The sequence below is a fragment of the Gymnoscopelus braueri genome, assembly GCF_963280865.1.
Source record: "Gymnoscopelus braueri genome assembly, chromosome: 18".
NCBI lineage: Eukaryota > Metazoa > Chordata > Actinopteri > Myctophiformes > Myctophidae > Gymnoscopelus > Gymnoscopelus braueri.
The window spans coordinates 20,736,167-20,760,897 of NC_137618.1; the positions used below are offsets into that span (position 1 = coordinate 20,736,167).

The window sequence follows — 24,731 nt, forward strand, 5'->3', positions numbered from 1 at the left end:
TTGTTTTGTGAATAAATCGGCGTCTGGAAATGCACTGCAAGTTTGTTTGGGAATTTCTAATCATTGTGGGTGAGTCTCACCTGGTATATAAGGAAGGCTGGAAGGCCGAAAGGGTTGTCCTTCATTGTGAAGCCAAGAAGTACATGAGTGCAATCCATCACTTTTGTAAATGTTATTGGTCTAAGTGGATATCGCACCAGAGGAGCCAGAGTGCGGTGGTAACAAAAAGTTTATCTACCATTTTCTTTATTTTTGAAACTTTATTTTTGGCCTGTCTTATCATTTATATTTTAAGTATTATTTCTGCCTCAGGCCTGCACTGTATAAATCCTGCATGACAACTGTTGGTGTTTTGGGAGGTAAATACGAAAAACACTCTTAGACGTTGTCAATTCTTGGAACCTTAGCCATCGGCCAACTGTTACACGTCAGTCTGAGAGAATAAAGAACATTTGAAGGGTTGTATATTATCCAGTGCTGGAGAAGATAATCAAAATGCTGATTGGGATTTGATTGTATAGGATAGCATAGTGTTATAAAGGAGATCACTGTGAAATGCAAATTCAGTGACAATCATGACAAACTTGCACATGTAAAGCTACAGTACAGCATAAAGATAAACACGTGGTGGCACTCCAAAAAATGCACATGCAAGACTTTTACTCAGATGCAATTTTTTTAATTCTGCTACACCAGAGCCTTCATCCGAGTGTACCAAAAAACCTGATGGTATACATGGCACGCTTCTTTTTATATTGTTTACAGTCATCCCTATCTGTGTAGGCTGGGGGTAGACAAGCTGTACATATGACCAGAATACATTCATCAGTACAACATGAATATAGAAAAATAAGATCGACCGGAAGATACACGAGATTAGATCAGTGCATGCTGTCAGTATTAACAGTGACAAAACATTCAATAATGTAACATCCTTCTTAGAAGATTTTTGATCATTACATCATGAACATAAACAGTAACAGGAAATGCACTGCATGTGAGTTTGAGTTTCAGTGCCTATGGAATACAAAGTCATTAGAAGGCCTAAGGTATTAAATAACTAAATATACCCAAGCCAACAGGAACATGTTACTCTCATTTATAATTTTTAAGATATGGCAAGGTGGTAAAGAAATGTCATCACTACCCCATGGTTGCAAGGTATTTAATTGGTTTCTACAAAACATTACACCAACACCTTGGGGAGGTTACCCCCTCTAGTGGCAGTGATTTGTTCTACACCAACAAAGCGAAGGCTGCCATGGCATATTCAGCATTTCCTGTACTTATTTTCTGTACAGTTTTGTGTTCAGACATACTCAATTTTAAAGGGATTCTAGGTAACTTGACGCCAATTTTTTTTAAATATTTATATATATATATATTTTGCATTGTTTCCCCTCTATCAGCCACTATATAATGATGCTGGGGTGTTTTCCTGCATTGAAACACAGTCCTCTTTCTTAAATCCATATTTTCCCTACTATAATGAACGTAAATGAAATGAAGTGCATGTGCGCGTGTGCGTGTGCGTGTCCGTGTCTGTGGACCGTGTCCGTGTGAACTGTCCTATCAGCGTCCTCGCTCAATGTTCTGTGATTGATAGCGAAGGTTGGCCAATCAGGTGGCGAGTTCGAGTGAAACCGAATGAAACCGAGTGCAGCCGACAAAAATGGTATGGGCAGCCATTTTTTCTGACCCCTGTTTTTGGTTTCGGTTTTAAAACTTTAAAACGCTCTCAAACTTTTTTGAGGCACGGAATTTACTTTTAAGATATCGTTTGGATAGAATTTAGTTGTTTAACTTCATATATGTAGTCAATTAATCATGACAGAGCCTATTTAAAAATAAAAATTCAGAGAACCGGCAGAGGCGGGCAGTATCCGAATAAAGCAACCTATTTTCGCCATAGCCCCTTCAAAAGTCCCCTTGCGTCATATTGGCTGGTGGTGGGGAAAATGAGCTGCTGATTGGCTGAAGGGGAACGAACTGCTGATTGGCTGAAGGGGTTGTCAGTCAACGGTACTAATCCAGCCCAGCTCTGTTTGACAACAGTTTTTTTCTTTTTTTGATCTCTGAAGTTGCCTAGAACCCCTTTAAACATCTTTTTGTTTGACCAAAGTACTGAATACAATTGCACAGTGCGAGCAAGTGAGCATACCACATTGGTGGAATTACTGTTGAATACATGTGAACCGGGCACTAAAATGAAGTGGGCACAGGTAAATTAGGCACTAAAGCAGAGTGGGCACGTGAGAAGACTGAAAAAAAGGAATGTCCATGTAGGGCTTTATCATGATGCGTGCGTGCGTGCCTGCGTGTGTGTTAAACCACTGCTGTAGATGGTGTTATGACACTATAGACTTGATCCTGATCCATAGTGGCTGGTTCGAGGCTCTGATAGATGGGGTCTGGACCTGTGGGCTGACAAATATAGGGGAGGGAAAGGGGAAAGATAAATTAGTGTTCATTTGTTCATTCATAAGTTCATTTGTACATACCCAGAATTTGTCATCTGAATTTAACCCATCCTCACTGTCAGCAGTGGGAAACAATTGAACAGAATATAGAGACAAGTTGGTTCAGTGTCTCAAGGACACTTAAACGTGATATCAGGAGGAGCCGGGATCGAACCAGGAGCCTTCTCATTCCCAGACAATGCTCTGCCTCCTCCTGAGCCCCTGCCTCTACTATCATAATGCTTTTCAGGGTATGAACGTGAACTGCAGAATGAACATGCTTGTCTCTCTAGCCATTATAATAATACAAAATATAATAGTTAATTGAGTGTGATGTTGAAAATTGAGTAGGCTACATTCCTTTGAAAGTCCTAATGCAAATATGTTTATGATTTGTTTAATTTAAATCTTGTAGACTAGCCTATAGGTTTTAAGTGGTTAATGCAATTCTCTATTAAAATGTAATATCAAATGAAATTATAGCAAGGGCAATTGAGTCAATTCTCATATTGTCGTACTGTATATGTTGTCAAATGGGATTGATTTATATTCATTTTCATTTTGAGCATTATTACATAAGTGGACATTTCTAATTCAAATGTAGGAGAACATTACATTTTCACTTTTTGTCATTTTCATTTGAATTGTACGATATGACTTCCGTACATCAGTTTACAGCTAAATGTACTAATACCAAACAGTTCTTCAGCCATACTAGCATGTGGTTCAATTGCCAGCCCCCAATCCAAATGTAATAAAAATCATGACAAAGATTTTTTGTTTTATCTTTAACCAACGATGACCATAATCACAATGTACATTATTTCAAAATTAAATCTTATTTCACTGACACATGAGTGCTTTCTAAGATTATATACGATTTATAATATCTTGTACTTCTTTGTCAAGACCTCCACATCCCAGGATTGACTCATTAATGACATTTTAATTTACTCATCATACTAAGAATCCTCCCTTACGCTGCCATATTGATCACATCATATTTGCCATATTGATAACTGGCTTTTAATAATCATTAAATGTGGCAAATGTGTACTTATACTAATACTAATGTCAATGTTGTCAAGGGAGCTAGTAGGTGGATCTTTTAGATTTGACAAGGAAATGGAATTAAGAGAAAGAAGTTGAAAGCAAGAAGATTATTGAAACATGTTTGGAAGAGCAGACATGAACAATGATTCTACTAACCTGTCCTTTTCCCACAATGTGATCAGGAGCCTGAACCTGATTGTGTTTTCTGCAGAGAAGAGAACATACAGATGTACAGATGTTGTATGACTTCATTTGTATTTACACATAGCCACTGTATAAACCAGAATTAGACCCATATCGAGATAATGTTGCAGTACAATTCTAATCAAAGATGTTGGCTAATAATATGAGAGTTTTTGCACTCAAATCAGCTTTTGGTTCTCGTGGTCTTATCTTTCCTCCGGAAGAAAAGGTGTCCATTTACCAGAAAAATAAGTCAAAAACAGTATTGGATTGTTTTTACGTTATCAATAGAGAAGATTAGGAAAGTGTTGCCAATGACATATTAAATATTTGTGTTGAGTTATATTTGTTCACATTCATTGAACTATATGGAATCATCTGTGCTCATTGATAGTGTTTTTATTTGATACTCACTTATACAGATAGACTGAACAAATTATGCCACTTAAAACCACAGCAACAGCAGCAGCAATTATGGACAGAAGAAACCATGACAGATGGTTTTCTGTGCAAAGTTAAAAGAAAACAATATTAACTGTTGCCTTAGTTGTCATTTGGTTAGGGCCTGATGTCAGTTTAATTTTGGACTAATGTAAACCTTTGAAGTTTGCTTTGTCCCCCACAAAACTGAAACAACATTTTAAAGTTTAACATTTTGGACATATAAATAGTTAATCGTTACTACTTGCCTCTGGTGTAATCAGTGATGGTTAAATTCCACTTAATTGTCCAGTCATCGCTCCTAGTAGTTATTACATAACAGTTGTAGACCCCTGCATCATCTTGGAGGATATTAGTAATGTTCAGCTCTGAATAATCATGATTAAGGCTAATCCTGTATGAGGTCAAATTCTCAGCTCTCACAGTCTTATTAGTTGAAAATAGGTGAGCAATTAATTTAAATCCGTCTTTGTCCCATTCGATTAGTAGAGGATCAGAAACGTTGCACTTGAAGTGAACAACGTCTCCTATGGATGCCATTTGATCTCGGTTCTCAGTTTCAGAAACACACCCTAATGTGGAAGAAAATTGTGGTGGTATGAAAAGAATAATCTGTATGAAGAAAAATAATGCATACAATTATTTGCATCAAAAGCATACACATACAAACTCTTTCTGTACCTGCAAACTCATTGAGCATTAAGATGACCATGGACAGCACATGCACAGAGAGTAGAGCTGCCTTGGCAAGAGACATGACTGCAAAAATAGAAATAGTGAAGCTTCACACACAGTGTAACTGGTAGGCAACATGACTGACAGTTTCAAGGAAGGAAGTGTGGTTGTGATGGATGATCAGAGCTATTGAACTAAGAAAGGTGACTTTGCATGCTCACTTCTATTGATTAACTTTGTTGTACAATCAAAAACGTGTCATTTTTCAGATAATGTTTTTAATTTTCAACAAGCATTGTTTTAATTGAGCTTAAGACTCAAATAGTGTGTTCATGGAATGGATAGATAGATGCTTTTTTTCAGGTTTGCTGCATAAAGACTTCCTTGCTTTTGTGGTTTTTGAGATCGCCGTGCAACTTCACCGAATTCTCAAAACACACTTACAAACGCGTGCACACGTGCACGCGCGCGCACACACACACACACACACACACGCACGCGCGCACACACACACACACACACACACACACACACACACACACACACACACACACACACACACACACACACACACACACACACACACACACACACACACACACACACACACACACACACACACACACACACACACACACACCCAAGGAATGGAATTGAGTAAAATTCTCTTCTCTTTATTGCACTTACCCACAGGACATTTCCAGTTTCAGTTAAAAAAGACAACTTTTCACATAGCTATTTATAGATATCTGAGGCCATGTTGTATTTAAATATTGTTTATACATTGACTTTTGGAATGAAAAATAGAACTACTGACCCGCTGTGGAATGTGTTTTTTTATTTTTAAATTGTTGCATAGATGAACAATAAACGTTTCTGTCTCAAACCATTCGAATATTGACAACTGCAGAGTGTGATGTGTTTTGTGCTAGATTTGCAAGATTGTGTGTTTGTGGCACCTCCTATGGGCAGAAGTGAAAGCATTTATGAGGTGCCCTTTATTAGAGTCCCCTCAACATGCGATTCCATTTAGTTGATTTTGTTGTTGATGTTGCATTCATGGTAGAAAAAAATAAACATGTTTCTGCAAAAAACAGTGACATTTGTAGCTTTTGTGATACCACCTTTGTGTGTAAGTTAAATCCCTTTTGGCACGATTTTGTTTAGAGACCCACACTTAATTAATTGATAATTTATCAATTATTATCAATCAATTGTTATTATTTCATTTTGCTGATGCATACATACTTGATAAGATGAGGTATGGTTTCTAATGCTGTATCTCCAACATATTTCCTATAAAGACTTCCAAATCCCAGGATTGACATTTGATTCAATCATGAGTCATGACCTTTTTACTCATCAATCCTTAACGGTGTCTCACAGCTGCCATACTGACCACTGTATTTTAATAAGCATCAAATGTAGCAATTGTGACTACAACATAACACTTTTTTTCACAATCATACATATTAAGCTATTGACTTATTGTCTTTGCATTATTTGAATTAGGGGTCTAAAATAAGATGAAAAGGCAGTGGCTAAATAGATCTCATGCCCAAAATTAGACTTTTGGGGCCCAGAGCGGGCCCTTCTGTTCTAACCTTCTTGAATTAGCACTCACGTCACAGATGTGTTTCATTGTGAGCTTGTAGATCGTTTAGCTTTTTTACAAATATATATTGACTCTGTGTTTGTGGCACTAGTGTTTATGCAGACGTCCATTAAGGCTAGTCATTTGGGTTTCTGGTAAAATTATTGACCAGTTATTTTGTATGTCCATGACATGACAAAAATAAAATATTGATCGAAATGTCCATCACAAGCAAGCATGGTGATGACCCCTTCATCACAAGCATACACATACAAACCCTCACTGTACCTGGAAACTCATTGAGCATCAAGATGACCAATAACAGCAGATGCACAGAGAGTAGAGCTGCCTTGACAAGTCTGCTAGACATGACTGCAACTAGTAGGACACAATGTTTATGGAAGGAAGCGTGGTTGCTGTATAAGCTTGTAAATGTATTGAAATAAGAAAGGTGAAGCTCACTTCTGATGGTTAATTTATATGAACCATTTACCAATATTATATATTTTTTCCCCAGTTATTTTCAGCAAGCAACATTGTATGAATTGGGTTTTAAGAAATTAATGTTTTTCATGGAATGAATAGATGAATTATCGGGATTCCTAAAAGGGCAAAGCTTGTGTCACAGTTGTGGTTTTAACTGCGCATGTTGGACATGTAGCAAGCTGTGGTTTTTAGTGGCTCTCTCTCACACAATGGCTGACTAATTTCACCCACCCTACCACCACCCCCCCACACACACACACACACACACCCACACACACACACACACACACACACACACACACACACACACACACACACACACACACACACACACACACACACACACACACACACACACACACACACACACACACACCACACATGCGAATGGAACTTATTTTCCCTTCTCTTTATTGTACATACAAAAACGATATACACAGTACAAGTGCCAACATTGTCTACTTTCAAAACCAATACCAGAAAAGGTTTGAATTCAGAATAAAGAACAAAAATATATAATTAAATTAAAATATTTTTCAAAACAAAATAACAAATTATATTCATATGGACAGAAGTGAATGTGTTTGGGGCGGTTTTGGAGGTGCACTATTGGCCTCTCAACATGCTATTCCAAATTGGGTATAATTGGTGGGATGCCCCACTCACACATTTCTGAAAGCAATTACAGGCAAACAGTACAGTACAGTGCTAAACGGCCTCCTGCAAATTGGGGAAGCCATATAGGGAATATTCTGCTCCAAGCCGTTCCGGCCTGACGGAGATTCAAATAAAATTACTTTTTGGCCTTTTACTCCTTTTTCTCCCCAATTTAGTCGTTATGCCAATTAATTCCTACCGTCACCATGGTATCAGGACCTCAATAGAAATAAGCCATGGGCTTTTTGGGGTTATCCTTTTAGCATCCTTTTGTATAAATGTGTACCACTGTGCAAACTGTTAATAAAGTGTTCGATCAATAGGACTTATAGAAAGGAATACCAGCACTCACTTAAGTCCATTTAGGCTCTTATTTATTTAGGTCATAGCTCCCCAGCAACAGCGTCAAACCGGACGTTTCGGCCCAGAGGCCTTCTTCAGCGTATAATGACTCACACTGTTTTTGTGTCACTTATAAAGGGACCTTGGTGCCACGCACAGAGCGGTCCGGGTAACAACAAAATAAGACAGTCATTTTTTGATAAGAAGGGTCACCATAAAGCAGAAATTACATATACAGAAAAAAAGAAAAATAATTATTACCTAGAACACCCTTTTTTTAGCAGTAAAGCGCCAGTTTTACAACCTTAGTCTGTGCGAGTCCCTCAGTACTCCTTCATAAAGACAGACTCAGATTTCATTCAAGACTTGCACATTTATAAAAAATGCAAAACACATTTTTTAAATACCGAAGTATACACAGTGTCACTTGAAAAAGAGGCATTAATCATTCATTGTCACATCATCAATTCATTGCTCTAAAAAATTAACTCATTCACTCTCAAGTGGTATGCTCTGTCTGTTTTACACACAATAAATACTATAAGAAACAACCTAGTAAAAGTTCTTCATTTAGACCTTTAGGGTGTTCTGTTTGGAGAGGGTGTATCACCATGCCTCTCGTTGCAATAGAAGTTTTTCACGATCCCCACCTCTTTTTAAGGGCAATATTGCCTCAATACCCTGAAACCTTAAAGCACAGACTTCATGTCCCACCGCATTAAAATGTCTAGCAACAGGCGATTTTTCATCCTTGTTTCTAATATTACTTTTATTTTTATTTTTAATAATTTTTATCCCGCGATTTTGTAACCCATTTTTTTTTCACCCGGTGCCAATTTCCTAAGTGATCCTGGGCACTACACCAGCCCTACACCAGCGCTACACCAGTCCCCCACAGCCTGGGGAGGCCAGGGCCGAGCTCATGCTTCCTTCAGTGCATGAGAGCCAACTGACCTTCTTGTCACCTGACAGGGGGGAGTTTCCCTGGTTGGACGTAGCGTGTGGAAGGAACACGTTATTCCAACCAGTTCCCTTCCCCTCCATCAGGCGCCCCGGCTGTCATGGGGGAAGCGGTATAGTGACCAGGATTACTACATGTTTTTGTGAGGGTATTAACTACCCTGGGAGACACGGGGAGAACATGCAAACTCCACACAGAGTAGGCCCTTTCGCCAACCCCACCTAGGGTATGGGCGCTGATGACACGGAGGAGAAGACACGCCCCCAGCGCCCACAGCGTCCCCGGCGGGAATCGAACCCAGGACCTTCTTGCTGTGAGGCGACAGCGCTACCGACTGCGCCACCGTGCCCCCCTAATATTACTTTTATGTTCTGAAATTCTAACTTTAAGTTCTCTTTTGGTTTTACCCACATAACAAAGGCCACAAGGGCATTTTAGCAGATAGACCACAAACTTAGTTTCACAGGTGATGATGCTTTTAACATCAATCTTTTTTCCTGAATGTGGATGTAATACATGATTCCCTCTGATCATTGCATTGCAATGAACACAGTTGTAACACGGAAAGTTGCCCGTAGGCAAATCGAACATAAAATGCTGTGGTGGAACATAACAGTCTGCCCTCACTAGAGAGTCCCTCACATTTTTGGCACGTTTGTGTGCAAAGATGGGGGGCTCCTTGAAAACATGACCCACATTAGGATCACTCGATAACACATACCAGTATTTTTTTCACAGAATTCTTAATATCAATGCACAAAGGGGAATAGGTTGTGGACAAAACTATCTTTGACTCCCCTGCACGAGCAGGTTTTGGAGTTAACAAGCTAGACCTCTCTTTCTCTCGAGCTCTCTGTACATTAACACTCAGCACTTTATCACTATAACCTTTAGTTTTGAAACGATCGCACAAGTCCTTTGCTTGTCTTTCGAAAGCACTGTCAGTACTATAGATTCTTTTCGTCCTCAATAGTTGACTGTAAGGTAAGCTTCTCTTTAACCCTGACGGGTGATAACTAGAAAAATGTAAATAATTGTTTCTATCAGTTTGTTTTCTGTAGACACAAGTAGAAATCTTATCTACCTCTCTCTGTACTAATACATCCAAGAATGACACTGATTCTCTACTAAACTCTAAAGTGAAGGATATCGATGGCATTCTAGAATGAATATAAACCTTAAACTCCTCCAACTGTTCCACTGACCCAGAGAAAATGAAAAAAACGTCATCAATATATCTAAACCAACATCTTAACCAAGGAGAAAAAGGATTGTTATTGTACACGGTCATTTTCAATTTTGTCAATAACTCACTTCCTGTTTAAGATTTTTTTGGGCACCCCTTCTGGGATGTCTTAGGATGACCAAAGGGACATGTGTGCCAAATTGTATGCTTTTATAAGATTCTTTAGTTGTCTTTTGAGTCAATTAACAACAATAGGCGGCCATTTTCAATTTTGTCAATAACTCACTTCCTGTTTCAGATTCCTTTGGGCACCCCTTCTAGGATGTCTTAGGATGACCCAACGGACATATGTGCCAAATTTTATGCTTTTTGGAGATTCTTTTGGTGTCTTTTGAGTCAACGGTCAACAGTTTAGGTGGCCATTTTGAATTTTGTCCATAACTCACTTCCTGTTTAAGATTTTTTTGGGCACCCCTTCTAGGATGTTTTAGGATGACCCAAGGGACATCTGTATAAATTGTCATGCTTTTATCCGCCGCGTAACGATTTGGCCATTTTTTTAGGTTAATGCCCAGTTGAAGATGCCGTCTGATACTCCAAGGTGCCTTGTGGGAGGGGCTTGCGGCAGAGTGTGGCCATCAGTCGCTTCCGGAAAACCGTGCACAGGAACACGTACATGAGCGGATCCAGGCACACGTTGGTGGCTGACAGCCACAGGGTGGTGTCCTTGGTGATGCGGATGATGTTCTCTGCTCTGCAGTTATGTGCTGTCTTTTGGGTTTGGTACAGTGTGTAGGGCACACGGATAAAGTGGAAGGGAGCGAAACAGATGAAAAACACTATTACCACCACGAAGACCTTTGCTTTGGCTCTGCGACTGGCCTCTTTAGAGCTGCTCCTGGAGGTTTTGTATGACTCGTACACCTTCCTGCTGATGAAGGCGTAGCAGACCACCATCAGAACCAGTGTGCCCCAGAACACCACCTGGACATAGATACATCAACAGAAAGCACAGCAAAGCGTTCACTTCACTGAGATGCTCAGTGTTTGTTTTACTTCCACAGTTGTGCACAAACTGTAGGGCAGGAACCAAACTTAGGTCACGTGGGTGATATTGAGTCACTGAATTGTGTACAGAATGAAAACTGCATGAGTTGGCTGATAATGTTGTTTACTTCTGGTACTGTATATGCGTGCAAATGCAAGAGTTGACTGTCAGCTATCACGCCGTGCTACCAGTTAAAAGGAAGTGAATGTAGGACTGTGGTGGACTGTGGTGGTTAACTGTGGTACTGTAAGTAACATGAAGTTTGTGCTTCATGTTGATACATTTTTCACACTGTAAAAGTGCTCTCATACAAACTATGAATGCAATGCAATGTTTTACTCTATTATTATAAACTAAGCTGCAAAATAATATATTACTGTGTTTTTTCACCAACCATTGAGGTAGGCTAATAAAAAAAAGGTACAGTTCAAAGGAAGGCATATTCCGTTCAAAGGAAGGCATACTCAAAGACTTATTGTATCCTAAGGGGGGGGGGGGAGGCATACCGGTGATCTTCTGATTACCAGATGGCCTCTCTACCCACTTAAGCTACCTGTTTATGTACTTTTGGCATTGGTGTGCTTTGTAAAACCAAATAATTGGTTGGCCTGTGAAGAAGATCTAGTTTTTGTTTAAAAATATTTTTTTGTCCTCAGTGCACTGAGAAAAAAAGAAAAACACAGACACTTCCCCAAGCAACACGGAGGTATAGCCTTTAGTGCCGTTTGCCATACCCGTACAGCTTGGCTGGCCTCAGGGAGGCTTTGGCTTTTCACAAATGCTTCGTACCTTTCTTTAACTTTGAATAACAAAAGAAAACATGGCTGTTGTCAACAGCCAAACGATAAATAGTCATAATTATTAATAAATACTACAATGGGGTGGGTTGTTACAAGCATGGATAATTAAATAGGGTAATTTCTGAAAATTTCTGAAAACCCCTAGAGTGAAGTAACAAGGTTACTTCCTTCCCCTGCTATGAGGCTATGATGTAATTGCAGTAGGCTAATACAGTATATCACAACAATTGCATTTAGGCAATTACAGTCAAAGGTCATTTCAAGGTTTTGATGTGTTACCTGACAAAAGTAGTTGGATCCTTTATACCAACGCTCACCAAGCTCGCTCTTCAGGGAGGGGCACCGCAGTTTACCTCCAGAGAGCTTTGGTGGCTGGTCACTCAGGATGCTGTTTGGCAGCGATGCAGCTAACATCACCGCCCAGACAGTTGCACTCAGCACCTGACCCACCCTGACCTGTTGCAGAGCAAACTTCCTAAATGGGTGGACTACCTTCAGGTAGCGGTCCAGGCTGATGAGGCCCAGGAAAAGAATGCTGATGTACATGGAGAGGTAGAACAAAACAGCCGAATATCTGCAGTAGAAGGCATGCAGGCGCCAGGAGCCCACACCAGCATCACTCAGCACCCTCACAGGGATGGTCACAGTCATAAGCATGTCTGCCACTACCTATTGGTGAAAGATCATATTATTAATGACTTTGTTCTTTTTTTGTCAGTGTATTTATATACAATATATTTCTAGCTCAAATCCTTTGACTCACCAGATTTTTTAAATAGACCCTTAATGTGGAGGTCGAGTGGATGTTGAAGAAGATACATGCAGCCAGGCTGTTCAGTACCAGGCCCACTAGAAAGAGGATACTATATAGACAGGGGAAAACCACGGTGGTCACACTGGTATCTGGAATGCACTTCATGGAGTTATTGGCTATTGTGGTGTTCATCTTCACAACCTTGGTTGACCTTGAGAGAGTGGAAAGGAGTTCGGAGAGATGATGGCACGAAAAAAAGAGGAAATAGTGAGAAGAATGAATTTACATTTTGCGAGAGAACAGTGTACATTGATGTTCCATCAATAGTTGTATTTTGTAGGCTGACTTATCTTAATATGTCTTGGGTATAATTTGCAGTATTTTGTTTTGCCTTGGGGACCAAAACGTAAGAGTAACACTGCCAACCTAGGATGGCTCACTTTAAAACAAACACCTATACATAGCATTGAAACCCCCCCCCCCCCCCCAACATTCTCTGAATGATGCAGTTGAGAAACCCTATTAATTTCTGAATTGTGTGTGTGTGCGTGTGCGTGTGTGTGTGTGTGTGTGTGTGTGTGTGTGTGTGTGTGTGTGTGTGTGTGTGTGTGTGTGTGTGTGTGTGTGTGTGTGTGTGTGTGTGTGTGTGTGTGTGTGTGTGTGTGTGTGTGTCCGTCTGTGCGTGTGTGATGCTCTTACAATTTATGGTCACTGGAGCTGACGTGTAGTTGTTTCAGTCACAGTTTCCTTCTCGGTGAAAGACCCCTTCCTTCAGAGCTTCCTCTTCCAAATGTCCTGTCAGAGGTGCTGCGTGACAGACAGTCTCATTATAGTCTGTTGATGGGTGAACACAAAAGACACTCCCCCCCCACCACTCTGCTCCTCCGTCTGACCACAGGCTCACCCACCACTTTTTTTTTCTCCGCTGCTCAAACCATTTCAAGCAATTCCTTCCAATCAAAACTGATGGGGCTTACTTTGCTCCTTTACTCTTGTCCTATTATCTTTTTTTTAAATCGCATGTTCAAGATTCCTTTATTCCGTGATATTGCTTGAGCCAGAAAATTGGGCCAGAAATTCTGTTTGATAGAAAGCAGTAACTGACGAATGTAGTTGTAGAATGTTTGTCATACAGTATTTTTACCAGACGTAACTAAATACAAGGCTTCAATGTAACATTAGGCATAATACTTGAAATTTGTAAAAAAAAAAATTTACACAAACCTTTTCTTAAAATGACAGGAACAACAATTTTCACCATTCACACCTGAAGTATTGGAACTGAAAACTCCCTTGTGGGCAGCTTTCTTTTCCAACTAAACACAACACCGGTTGATAAAAAGGGTGGGGGGGGGGTTCTCTTCGATGGAAAGAGGAACACATACTCACACGCATAGTGTATATGGTCAGGTTTCCGGCAGTGTATGCACACATTAAGTTGCTGCACACACAAATACATCTATGCACTCAAGCATGCAGTATATACAAACATTTAACTCTTCTTTCCTTACTTTTGTTTATTTACCAGTATGTGTTTTGCACTGTCCTCCTGGAGTATTATTTGCAAACTAACATAATTGATTACATAAAGACATAATATTTACCTTGATGGAGGTATTGGTGACCTGGTGACCGCTGGCTAATCCTGTGTGCTTTTCTCTCTCGTTCTCTAGTCAATGACCCAGGTCAAACCCAAGTCCTATCTGGATTGCATGAAAAGGGCCTTTAACATTTAAAATTTCAGTAAACATACACAGGCTTGTTGACCTTGTCCATAACCTAACCCTAACCCAAACACAAAAATTCCTACCCCTACAGCAAATGCCTAATCCTAACCCTGACCCCAACCCGAATCTTTCACTAATTGTAATTTTAGCTCTATATATTGATTTTAGCCATGACAATGTCCCTTTCCTTCAAGGGGACCTGAAGAATATCCTCACAGTTGTGGTACTACTAGCCTAGTGGGGATTTGGGGTCCTCACATGCATAGTAATACCTAGACAAAACAAAACTGGTAAGGCTACTTCTTGGCCTCAATCATACAACCCATCTAACCCCTGCTCACTTTGCTAGGGTTGGATGGCTCAGGGTTGAGGACAGAGTACGGCCACTTGCTATGGGCCTGGTCTACAAGATTCGACACAACATTGGGATCCCCCTGTATTTGTCAAAAAAATGTCTATTGTACATATTTCTTGTTTTTCATACCAGTAAGTAACCTGTAAGCTGATTGTATGACGTTCTGCATAGTAGTGTATATTTGTATGTCTTCTTTAAATGTCATCATGATTTGAGTGCACAGGGATCTCATTTTAAATAAGCCAAGTGCTTTTATGAGCGATCTAGTTTAGAGCAGGGGTTCTCAAACTTTTTTGGTTTGAGAACCCCTTGGAGGGGAGAATTTTTTCCAGGTACCCCCTCATCCTCGCAGCAGCGATAGGCATATACTTACAACCACATGTGTACATTTAGATGCCATTGGAACTATTTGTATTAAACAACGATTCAATCAAAATCTTTCAGACCCATTTCATAGTCATAAACAGAAACCACTACTACTATATGAATCATGTGCCAATAGTAATTTTATTAAAATTGCTTTTGTGTAAAACCTGACAGAACACTTTTCAAGTAACTGATCTTAATGGCTCAGACTTCAGAAAATGAACACTTCTACAGTCCTAATAAAAACAGACATGTAAAATGACCAGTCTAAAGGTGACTTTTAGTAGGTGCTTCAATTTAAAAATAATAAACTTATTGTTAGGGATATTCCGATATTGTCCAACTCTTCATTTCCGATTCCGATATCCAGTGGTGGACAGTAACGGAGTAAATGTACTTGAGTACTGTACTTGAGTACAGATTCTGAGGATCTGTACTGTACTTGAGTATTAGATTTTTTTTATACGTATTACTCTTACTTGAGTACATTTCCAAGACAAATATTTTACTTTTACTCGAGTATATTTCTAGGAAGGCTATAAAGTACTGAGTACTTTTAAGCCCACTCCACATCCACAACAATGTTTCGCCATGCATGTTGCAAGGAGTTGCAACATGCAACTACTTGCAACCATTAACCCCAATGGCAGTTGCAAGGAGTTGCATCGGTGTGGTTGACCTTAAAACAGTTGTGTTGCAAGGAGTTGCGACTAGTTGCATTGGTGCGGTTTGGCCTTTAGGTTGGCTGTTTTTTTTCTTCCCTAAAATGCAATTGGCCTAACTTCTGTTCTCACACTTTAAGTATTTTTCAAAGCATGTACTTTGGAATACTTAAAGGGATTGTAGGCAACATTAAGCCTAAATTTTAAGAATATATATATTATTATTTTTTGCATTTTTTCCCCTCTATCAGCCACTATATAATGATGCTGGGGTGTTTTCCTGCATTGAAACACAGAAATCCGTATTTTCCCTACTATTTATGTTTGTCCGGGACGTATGCATGGACGCGCATGTGCGCGTCCGTGCCCGTGTGAAGTGTTCGGGTGAAACCGAATGGGACCGAGTGCAGCCGACAAAAAAGGAACGAGCCGCCATTGTTTTCTCTGCAGGCAATTTATACTTCTTACTTTCGTTTTTAAAACGCTCTCAAACTTATTTTTTGAGGCACGGAATTTACTTTTAAGATAGCGTTTGGATAGAATGTAGTTGTTTAACTTCATATATGTGGTCAATTTATCATGAAAGAGCCTATTTAAAAATAAAAATTCAGAGAACCAGCAGGGGCGGGTTAGGCATGCATTGTATCCGAATAAAGCAACCTATTTTCGTCATGGCCCGTTTAGAAGTCCCCCCTGCGTCACCCCCTGGTGGTCGGGGAAACGAACTGCTGATGAGGAGGGGGGGGGGGGGAGTGGAGGTGCGGTGTTTGACAATAGTTTTTTTCTTTTTTTTATCTCTGAACTCGCCTACAATCCCTTTAAGTATATTTAAAAACAATTACTTTTTTACTCTTACTTGAGTAACATTTTGACTGAGCTACTTTTACTTATAGTGGAGTGAATTTGACCAAGGAGTATCTGTACTCTTACTCAAGTACTGGGGTCGAGTACTTCGTCCACCTCTGCCGATATCAACCGATACCGACATATGCGGTACCATATCTTTTCACCAAAAGTCAACTAATTGTCAGGTAACAACATCACATATCTAATCAAATAAAATAGCTTTAATATCAATGTAATATCTAATAAATATCTAATACATCTAATATGTATACAGTGATGATGTTTTCAATGAAGTGAGTCCCAGGACTCACTGGTGGTCATTTGAATGAGTCCCACTAATCTTAGATTAGATGTTGGCCTATTTGACAGTGCAGAAGCATAATTGCCTCTGATGCCTATAACATTAACGAGCGTCAACGAGCGTCAGCTGGAAACAGACGCACACACCTGCCCTCTGCAGTGCTCTAATTTGAAAGTGACTGTAGTCTGTCTCATTTCTCTGCAAAAGCCTTTGAATATGATGGAATATGATTAAGGATTACTGTGTCCGCGGACCCCACTTTGAGAACCGTGGGTTTAGAGGACCTTGTATTGTGAATTGTACTTCCATGTACTTTTACCATGTCTTTCTAAATAAAGTATTCAATCAATCAATCAATCAATCAATCAATCAATCAATCAATCAATCAATCAATCAATCAAGACCACACATTCATGTCTCTCAAACGTTTGAAGAACTGCAGAGTGTGATGTGTAGATCATGCCTTCCTTTGAACTGTGCTATTTTGAGTTACTGTACCTCATTGGCAACTAAACACAAATATGTGTTACTTAGTTTGGCCTATAGAGCATTTCAATTTCCACAATTATCAATAATGAATTTGTTACAGTAATTGCAAGTTATGCAAACATGTAGCCTACTGAGAGTTCAGTTGAGAGTTGTCGACTGCAACCAAATGGCCACAGGGTGGCACTACTGCCTGTCAGACTTTCAAGTTTAACAGTCAATTGCTGCTTGGTTGTTCTCTTATTTGGCTCCGTATTTAAACAGGTTCTTCGGACCACAATCGACCCGAAAGTTACAGTTACAAGGCTCTCCAACAAAATGTAGAGAAAAATACAGAGATATAAAGATAGAGTTAACACAACTAAAGAACTAAAGAGACAGTGAGTGACAATTTTGGGGCAGACTGACAGAGGCTGATGAGAAAACAGTGAACATCATGTTTTGTTTACAGCAGGGGATCCTGAGACCATGGGCCTCTGGGCCTGAGACTGCCTCAGGGCCCACCAATCCACGCTCTCCTGCACACAATGTGGCATGCCCCCCCCCTCCCCCCCTCTTACACTGATACTAGCTGTCACAGGAATACAAATAATTCCTTTGACATCACACTTTATAGATATTGTTTTATACACTCCAAAATACAACAAACAATGACACTGTCTTTCAGACGCAAACACACACTTCCCATTCTCTCACAATGCACTCCTGATGATGATGAAGTTAACTTGTGGCAAAATACAAAAACTACAATTACTTAGAATAAATGATTAACTCAAAATGTAAATGGTCTGGTATCAAAAAACTTTTCTGAGGAATACCTGGAATATGAAATGATTACCCAAAATAATCACACAGTTTCTGGTTGATTGGAGACAGTACTAAACCCTTTATGTGGACAATGTGGACATCACATAAGAAGACCCATGCATTTTTAACATGAAATTGTAGCATTCTTTTATACTTTGCACCACTTGGATTTCTTAATCCAGCTTTAATGCCAAGTGCAATATGGACTATCGGGCAAGTGCAATATCTATGGATCTATGGATGGTTTCTGGTGGTCTAACTTCTTATTTTAAGATGTATTATTGTACGTATTATAGATGCATTTACTTGACAACAGACATACTATGATGACTTGACTTATGACGGACCTAACAGTTTAAGGCTTTATGTTGTTGTATCTGTATTTCTTTGTTGATGCTGCTATTTGATTTTAAGGAAGCACTAAACAATTTTGTGTTGTATGTGAATACAGTGATAATAAACATATATAAACTTATCTTATCTTAGGACTTTTGATGTTATAAATGACATATTTATGAGAATAGAAATTGTTTTTGTGTGAGGGGTCATGTTGTATAATGAAAATCCAACTTATGAACATAGTGTGTGATTACGGATGGCGCCGGAATGAGCAGAGTGGGAATATTGTGTGTTGGTCCGCTTCTGCCGACTCAGCGCCGTACTACAAGGCGCATACCGATAGGCAGAGAATCGTAAATCATGTCCTCGTAAACATGCGATGCGATAGGGAGACCGTTCTCGGGTGTGAGAATGCGTAGGCAATGTGTCATCATCAATCCCATGCTCAAAAGTATACAGCAGGACCAGGGGCCCTGCACGTGAAACAAAATATTTAGCCTTTTGTGAGCATGCAGAGGCGATTCTTGAGCCTGTTGGGACCCTGGGCAAAAAATCCCATGGGGCCCTTCAGACCATCTTGAATGAGCCCAGGTACTTGCCTACTTTGCCTGTTCATAAAAGGTTCGGGCTCTGGAAAAGTGTGTCTCAGTTGGACCAATTTTTCCGTTCAGGAATCCAGCTCAGGTTTTCAAGACACATGATTGGCCGCATTTCCTATAACATCTTAAAGATGGAGTGCCATGATATTTTTCAACCCTAAAACCTGATCATAAGGTATTATTATTATGTAAGGATTTTTTTCAACAAAAAAAAAGTGTACAGTAAGTGTTAAAATGTTGTTTTTATGTAGACACACCCACCAGTGCATTAAGTATACCTGGTTCTCACCTTAGCACCTCCTCCACCACCTTAGCACCACCCACCTGTCCTAGTCCCTCCTCCTCCTCATGCCCACACCTGTTGTGTTATGATAATGAGGGGGAGGGTGTGGGCTTTGTGATGTCACTAAAGCGCTGTTTCTCTATTGGCACGTTTGACCCTCAAGGTTTCAGCCTCCAGGAAGAAACTCCAAATAGTCAGAGAAGACATAAAACACCATAAAAACACCACCGGGGGGCTTAATGGAGTTATATCAACCTCATAGACACATGAAAAACAGAAAAAGTGCAAAAACATGGCACCACCTCTTTAAGTGATTCCAATCGTTTTAGGTTAACATTAATCATGGTAAGAAATAAGAATGGCATAGAACAGGAGCCATTAATGGGGTGAAGCCATAAAACGTCAAGCCAGAGAATCAGAGTAAGGTTAGTAGTAAGGTTGGTTAATAGTAGTAGGCTACTTTATGCCAGCAGGGGTTGCTGTAATAGGTTTTTTGAATGCCTGACTCCTGACGACAGAAAAGAGGAGGTTCAGCAAAGTGAGTGTATTCGCTTTTGCTGAGGTTGGGCTGAACTCTATGGCCTTTTCAAAACCTTGTCCTCATGGACTGAATATTGACTATGACTTTAAGTGTTTTCTGTAAGGTAAGGCTTTTTTGGATGAATGGATTGCTATTTATGATGTTCATTCAGAACTGATAACTGTTGTAACTCTATATATCCATCCGAATGATTTTCAACTGTAAAGTATGATTTTAAATCTATGCCTTTGTCATTTGCTTATCTGATTGGCTGTATTTACTGACACTGTCTTTATTGGTTTGAAAAGACCCTTTGATTGCTATCTCAACTCTAACAGACATGATAGGATTATCTGATCCCCATCAGGTGTGTCATTGTTGTAGGTGTGTCATTGTTGGTGTGGCCTGTATAGGAGGAGCCCAACACTGGTTACTGGACTGGTTACTCTGCCATTTGTTGATTCTGAGGAAGGCCAAAAGGCCAAAATGTCAATCAAATAAGTAAACGTTCGATGCTCTCAATGTCAACCATGACCATGATTTACAACATGGTGAACCTCTCCCTACATCTCATCTTCACTCTCCCCCTTTCTGCAATTTTGCCTTCTATTTCTGCTGAAGACAAATAGCTACTCACCTGTTGCTTTTTTATAGTGCTTACACCTGATTGGTGAGTTTAAAATGAACTAACGGCCATGTTTGATCAATTGGATCATAGATGTTGTATTTTTACAGGCCTTTACCTTGAAATGGCAAAGCAGCGACAGAGAAAGTGTGGTTATAGACAGGATATACAGTGCAGCAGAATCTGCAGTGCAAACGGTAGGAAGTGTGATGAGTTCAATAGAAGAAAAGCAAGCAACTGACACTCACTTTATGACCAGTGGAGTGTGTGTGTGTGTGTGTGTGTGTGTGTGTGTGTGTGTGTGTGTGTGTGTGTGTGTGTGTGTGTGAGTGTGTGTGTGTGTGTGTGTGTGTGTGTGTGTGTGTGTGTGTGTGTGTGTGTGTGTGTGTGTGTGTGTGTGCGTGTGCGTGTGTGTGTGTGTGTGTGATTTATTGAATACTTTATTAACAGTTTGCAAAAAACTGTACCTCAGTTTGCAGAGGTACAGTTGTACAAAAACACAAAAAGCCCTGAGGGCTTGTTTCCAGTGTGCGTGCATGTGTGCGTGCGTGCGTGCGTGCGTGTGACTGCTTTGTAAATGCCATACCACTGATGTATACAGTACCTCCAAGCAATACATGCCCTTGTTCATGGTCATTCCCAGTGTTTCTATGCATGCATAATTTGAATGTGTGTGTGTGTGTGTGTGTGTGTGTGTGTGTGTGTGTGTGTGTGTGTGTGTGTGTGTGCGTGTGCGTGTGTGTGTGCGTGCATGCGTGCGTGCGTGTGTGTGTGTGTGTCTCTTTTGGTTACCAGTGGGCTTTTGCACAAATGGCAGGTCAGAGAATAAGGACTGTCATTAATAGGCATGCATGGCAGGCTGCCCTTGGCCAAATACTCATCGGAGAGTGAGTGAGGACTAAGGAGAGGTGCAGCTAACAACCAGTGCTTTTCACTGATACCCATCATTGTCTCTACCAGACCGAAGGCATGGCCGAGACTATGTTTTGCACCCTGTCCGTTCGTCCGTCCAGTCCGTCAAAAAAATTCACATGGGCCTGTTATAGCGCCACCAGGAGGACTCCTACAGATTTTGTCCAAACATCACACAAATTGGTACACAGTATCTCTATAGTCATTAAAGTAATACTAGGTAACGTTTTCAACAAAACTAAAGTTAAATTGTATATCTTTTGCGAGTGGCAAAAGTTTCACAACACCCACTCCGTGAATTTCACCCCCGGAAGCCTTTTATTTATATATTTTCTATTGAACGTGTACGGGGGGGACTTTCCCGGGAAAATGACGTTCCTGGCCAACGTCATGACGTCGTGGCCGACGTCCTCAGGAACTACCGCAACGGTTTCCTGTTTGGCCAGGAACTACCGCGCTATTAACAAAAAGGAACCTCACGCTGATTTTAAGATAATGTAGGATTGGAAGATCGAAAAAGAACAGAAAAAGAAAGCACAGCTCATGGTAACTAATGCTCCACTGGCTAAGAGAAACGATCCGTAGATAGTATAAAACAATTAAAAGATCGCTTTTTGAAACGCTTCCGGCTTCCGGTGAAAACGAATGGAATTCTGGGTAATCGAGGACTAGGGAAATTGTATGCAGTGACGGTAGTGACCAGCAGAGGTTGCTAAAAATCGTTATTTGTGATTCTGCATTGTACAACTTTAAACGAAACGGCTTTCCGATTTTTCATATTCCATCCCGATTGGCTAAGATTGGCTTCCAAAGTTTGCAGGAGCACTCCGTTTGGAACAAAATGCCTCAAATCATGAACACAGCGTGCGATTTCCTTGAAATTTTGCACGCACATTCGGACTACGTTGAGGAACAAACGCCACTTTTTAACATTGCCCTATAGAGCCACCAGGACGCCGATTTTTGCAAACAAATATATATATATATATATATATTACTCCTACCAATTTTGTCCAAACATCACGCAAATCGGTACACATTATCTCTATAGTCAAGTGATGAAGACGGATCCGTCCAATTTTTCATATTCCATCCTGATTGACTAATTCAGAACATTGCTGGCCCACAATAACCTACCTGACCTGAAAAAGTGCTCCGAGGAACACTTTTTCTAGTTTCTACTGAACAGCATCTGAGATTAAACGTGTGTCCAAATAAAACCACTCCAAACCCCCCTTATCCAAACTCTGACTAGATTAGATTAGCACTAGCTTCCAGGCACTGATTTGTTGTTGCAATTAGAGTATATGCAAATGTTGAAGGATGAACATTCTTTATCCACTCCCCCCACCCCCCGTCTGTGAAAACTGAAGCTGCAAAATTACAAGGCTAGAACCAAATGCAAGGGTGTGTGTGAGTGTGAACCAAGGTCCTCAAGCATGATGGCAGTATGATGATGAGTGACTGGCTGTACAGCCCTCTCACACACAGTTGTACCTATGCTGTTATTACACATGCATGAGAGCAACCATGCACATCCACAAACTGTGTGATCAAGCACACATCTGTTGTAGAGTTGAGAGAGAGAACACACACACACACACACACACACACACACACACACACACACACACACACACACACACACACACACACACACACACACACACACACACACACACACACACACACACACACACACACACACACACACACACTCACTGGTTGCTTTGGTTGTTTTTTTTCTGAATCAGACTTCAGGCTTCCTATCTTGGCCTGAATAGAGAGAAGAGATGAAACACAACCTTAATGAAAGGAAACAGGACAGGCAAAAAAAGAAAAAAGAAAATAAACTGATTTTGTGTGTGTGTGTGTGTGTGTGTGTGTGTGTGTGTGTGTGTGTGTGTGTGTGTGTGTGTGTGTGTGTGTGTGTGTGTGTGTGTGTGTGTGTGTGTGTGTGTGTGTGTGTGTGTGTGTGTGTGTGTGTGTGTGTGTGTGTGTGTGTGTGTGTGTGTGTGTGTGATCTAGTCTTTGACCCTTTCAGGCACTGATGGATGTGTGTGAATATCTAAGATGCCTCTTGCAGCGCCTCTGGTAGAAAGCAGGAAGACATCAGGCACAACTAATACCATTGCTCTCCATCCTGAACACTGCAAGACTTGGCTCCTTCATACAATCAATAGATTGTGATTTACAATCAATAGCACAAGAAACATGGATAATATTGACATATATTTTTGATGGATGTTACACTCTGCTGTGACCGATACAAATGAAATGCTGTATGTGATTTTTACATTATTATTTGTCTGCTAGATCATGGTGAAATACAGGAAAATACTTAATTTTAATTAATAATAACTCATTCATTAATAATTTAAATTAACATTTTGGATTTAGCTGTTTATTAGTTCTTCTGTGGAATGGGTTTTTATATTTTCCATAAATGCCTGGGTGTAATGGGGGACAAAAATAGCTGAGTACGCAGCAAAATTATGAGTGGTAATTCGACTCGTAGAGTGTAACCTTGCAGTGACCCTTAGGATTTTCTGCAATTGTCAGTTGCCATATTGGATGTGGGAAATACCCACGTGCTCAGTGCACTGCTGTGGCAGAGCATGTATCACAGTCAAATCCTCAGTGTTTTTTTTATCAATTTCTAACTCTGAGAGTGTACAAATGTAAATGTGACCAAATGGACCCTTATACGCATCCATTTTGTTACATTTTGTACACTCTCAGTGTTAAATTAACACTCAGTATTATACCATTAAGGCACGGTCAGAGGTTTATGTAGTGTTTATATCCCCCATCCTATGTGGCAAACTAGATTTGTGCCACTAAAGTCCTTCCTGTTTTTTCTCCCTCCTTTCACATAGCTTCCGGTAGGCCAGGCAAACAAAGACCATTCTATGAGTACGAGAATGTGGAATAAATATCGGTAAGAAATGTACAGACGCGACAAGACCCTATACTGTGCACCAGGTCATCTGAAAAGGACATACTGTAAGACAACACAAAGTTGTGCAAACGAAAAAGAGAGAACACAGAGAATATTTTACATGTGATGGCGCTTGTCATCTGGGGTTTCTTCACATTTCAATGCAAGACACATACAGTATACTTACATTATGCATGTGTGTGCACTGCACACACACACGTATGGACGCACACACCCATGCACGCACACGCACGCATGCACGCACGCACGCACGCACGCACGCACGCACGCACACACACACACACACACACACACACACACAC

The 24,731-nt window shown here is 40.3% G+C and overlaps 1 protein-coding gene and 2 long non-coding RNA genes across 3 annotated transcripts in view; 1 reads left to right on the forward strand and 2 right to left on the reverse strand.

Moving 5' to 3' along the window:
* The window catches only part of LOC308073614, a 98,121-nt gene that overhangs the window by 47,688 nt on the left and 25,702 nt on the right, over positions 1-24,731 (forward strand). The gene's annotated exons all lie outside the window — the stretch shown is intronic.
* LOC308073503 lies at positions 775-4,198 on the reverse strand. The gene is made up of 3 exons (XR_013931994.1): positions 4,110-4,198; positions 3,669-3,717; positions 775-2,424 (listed from the first exon to the last, which is right to left on the reverse strand). It is a non-coding gene; the product is annotated as an uncharacterized lncRNA (long non-coding RNA).
* LOC308073606 (P2Y purinoceptor 13-like) lies at positions 7,368-13,443 on the reverse strand. Its single transcript, XM_080412610.1, has 4 exons — positions 13,339-13,443; positions 12,649-12,850; positions 12,165-12,554; positions 7,368-11,021 (listed from the first exon to the last, which is right to left on the reverse strand). The coding sequence occupies exons 2-4, from the start codon at positions 12,829-12,831 to the stop codon at positions 10,602-10,604; spliced, it is 993 nt and encodes a 330-aa protein (XP_080268736.1). The 5' UTR covers positions 12,832-12,850; positions 13,339-13,443; the 3' UTR covers positions 7,368-10,601.

What these genes read in the sequence shown, in the direction of transcription:
- LOC308073606 (XM_080412610.1), bottom strand. Translation starts at nt 12,831, where the DNA reads ATGAACACCACAATAGCCAATAACTCCATGAAGTGCATTCCAGATACC. An exon ending in GGGTCTATTTAAAAAATCTG is followed by an intron (nt 12,555 to 12,648) that starts GTGAGTCAAAGG and finishes TTTCACCAATAG; the next exon opens with GTAGTGGCAGACATGCTTAT. An exon ending in GATCCAACTACTTTTGTCAG is followed by an intron (nt 11,022 to 12,164) that starts GTAACACATCAA and finishes ATCTATGTCCAG; the next exon opens with GTGGTGTTCTGGGGCACACT.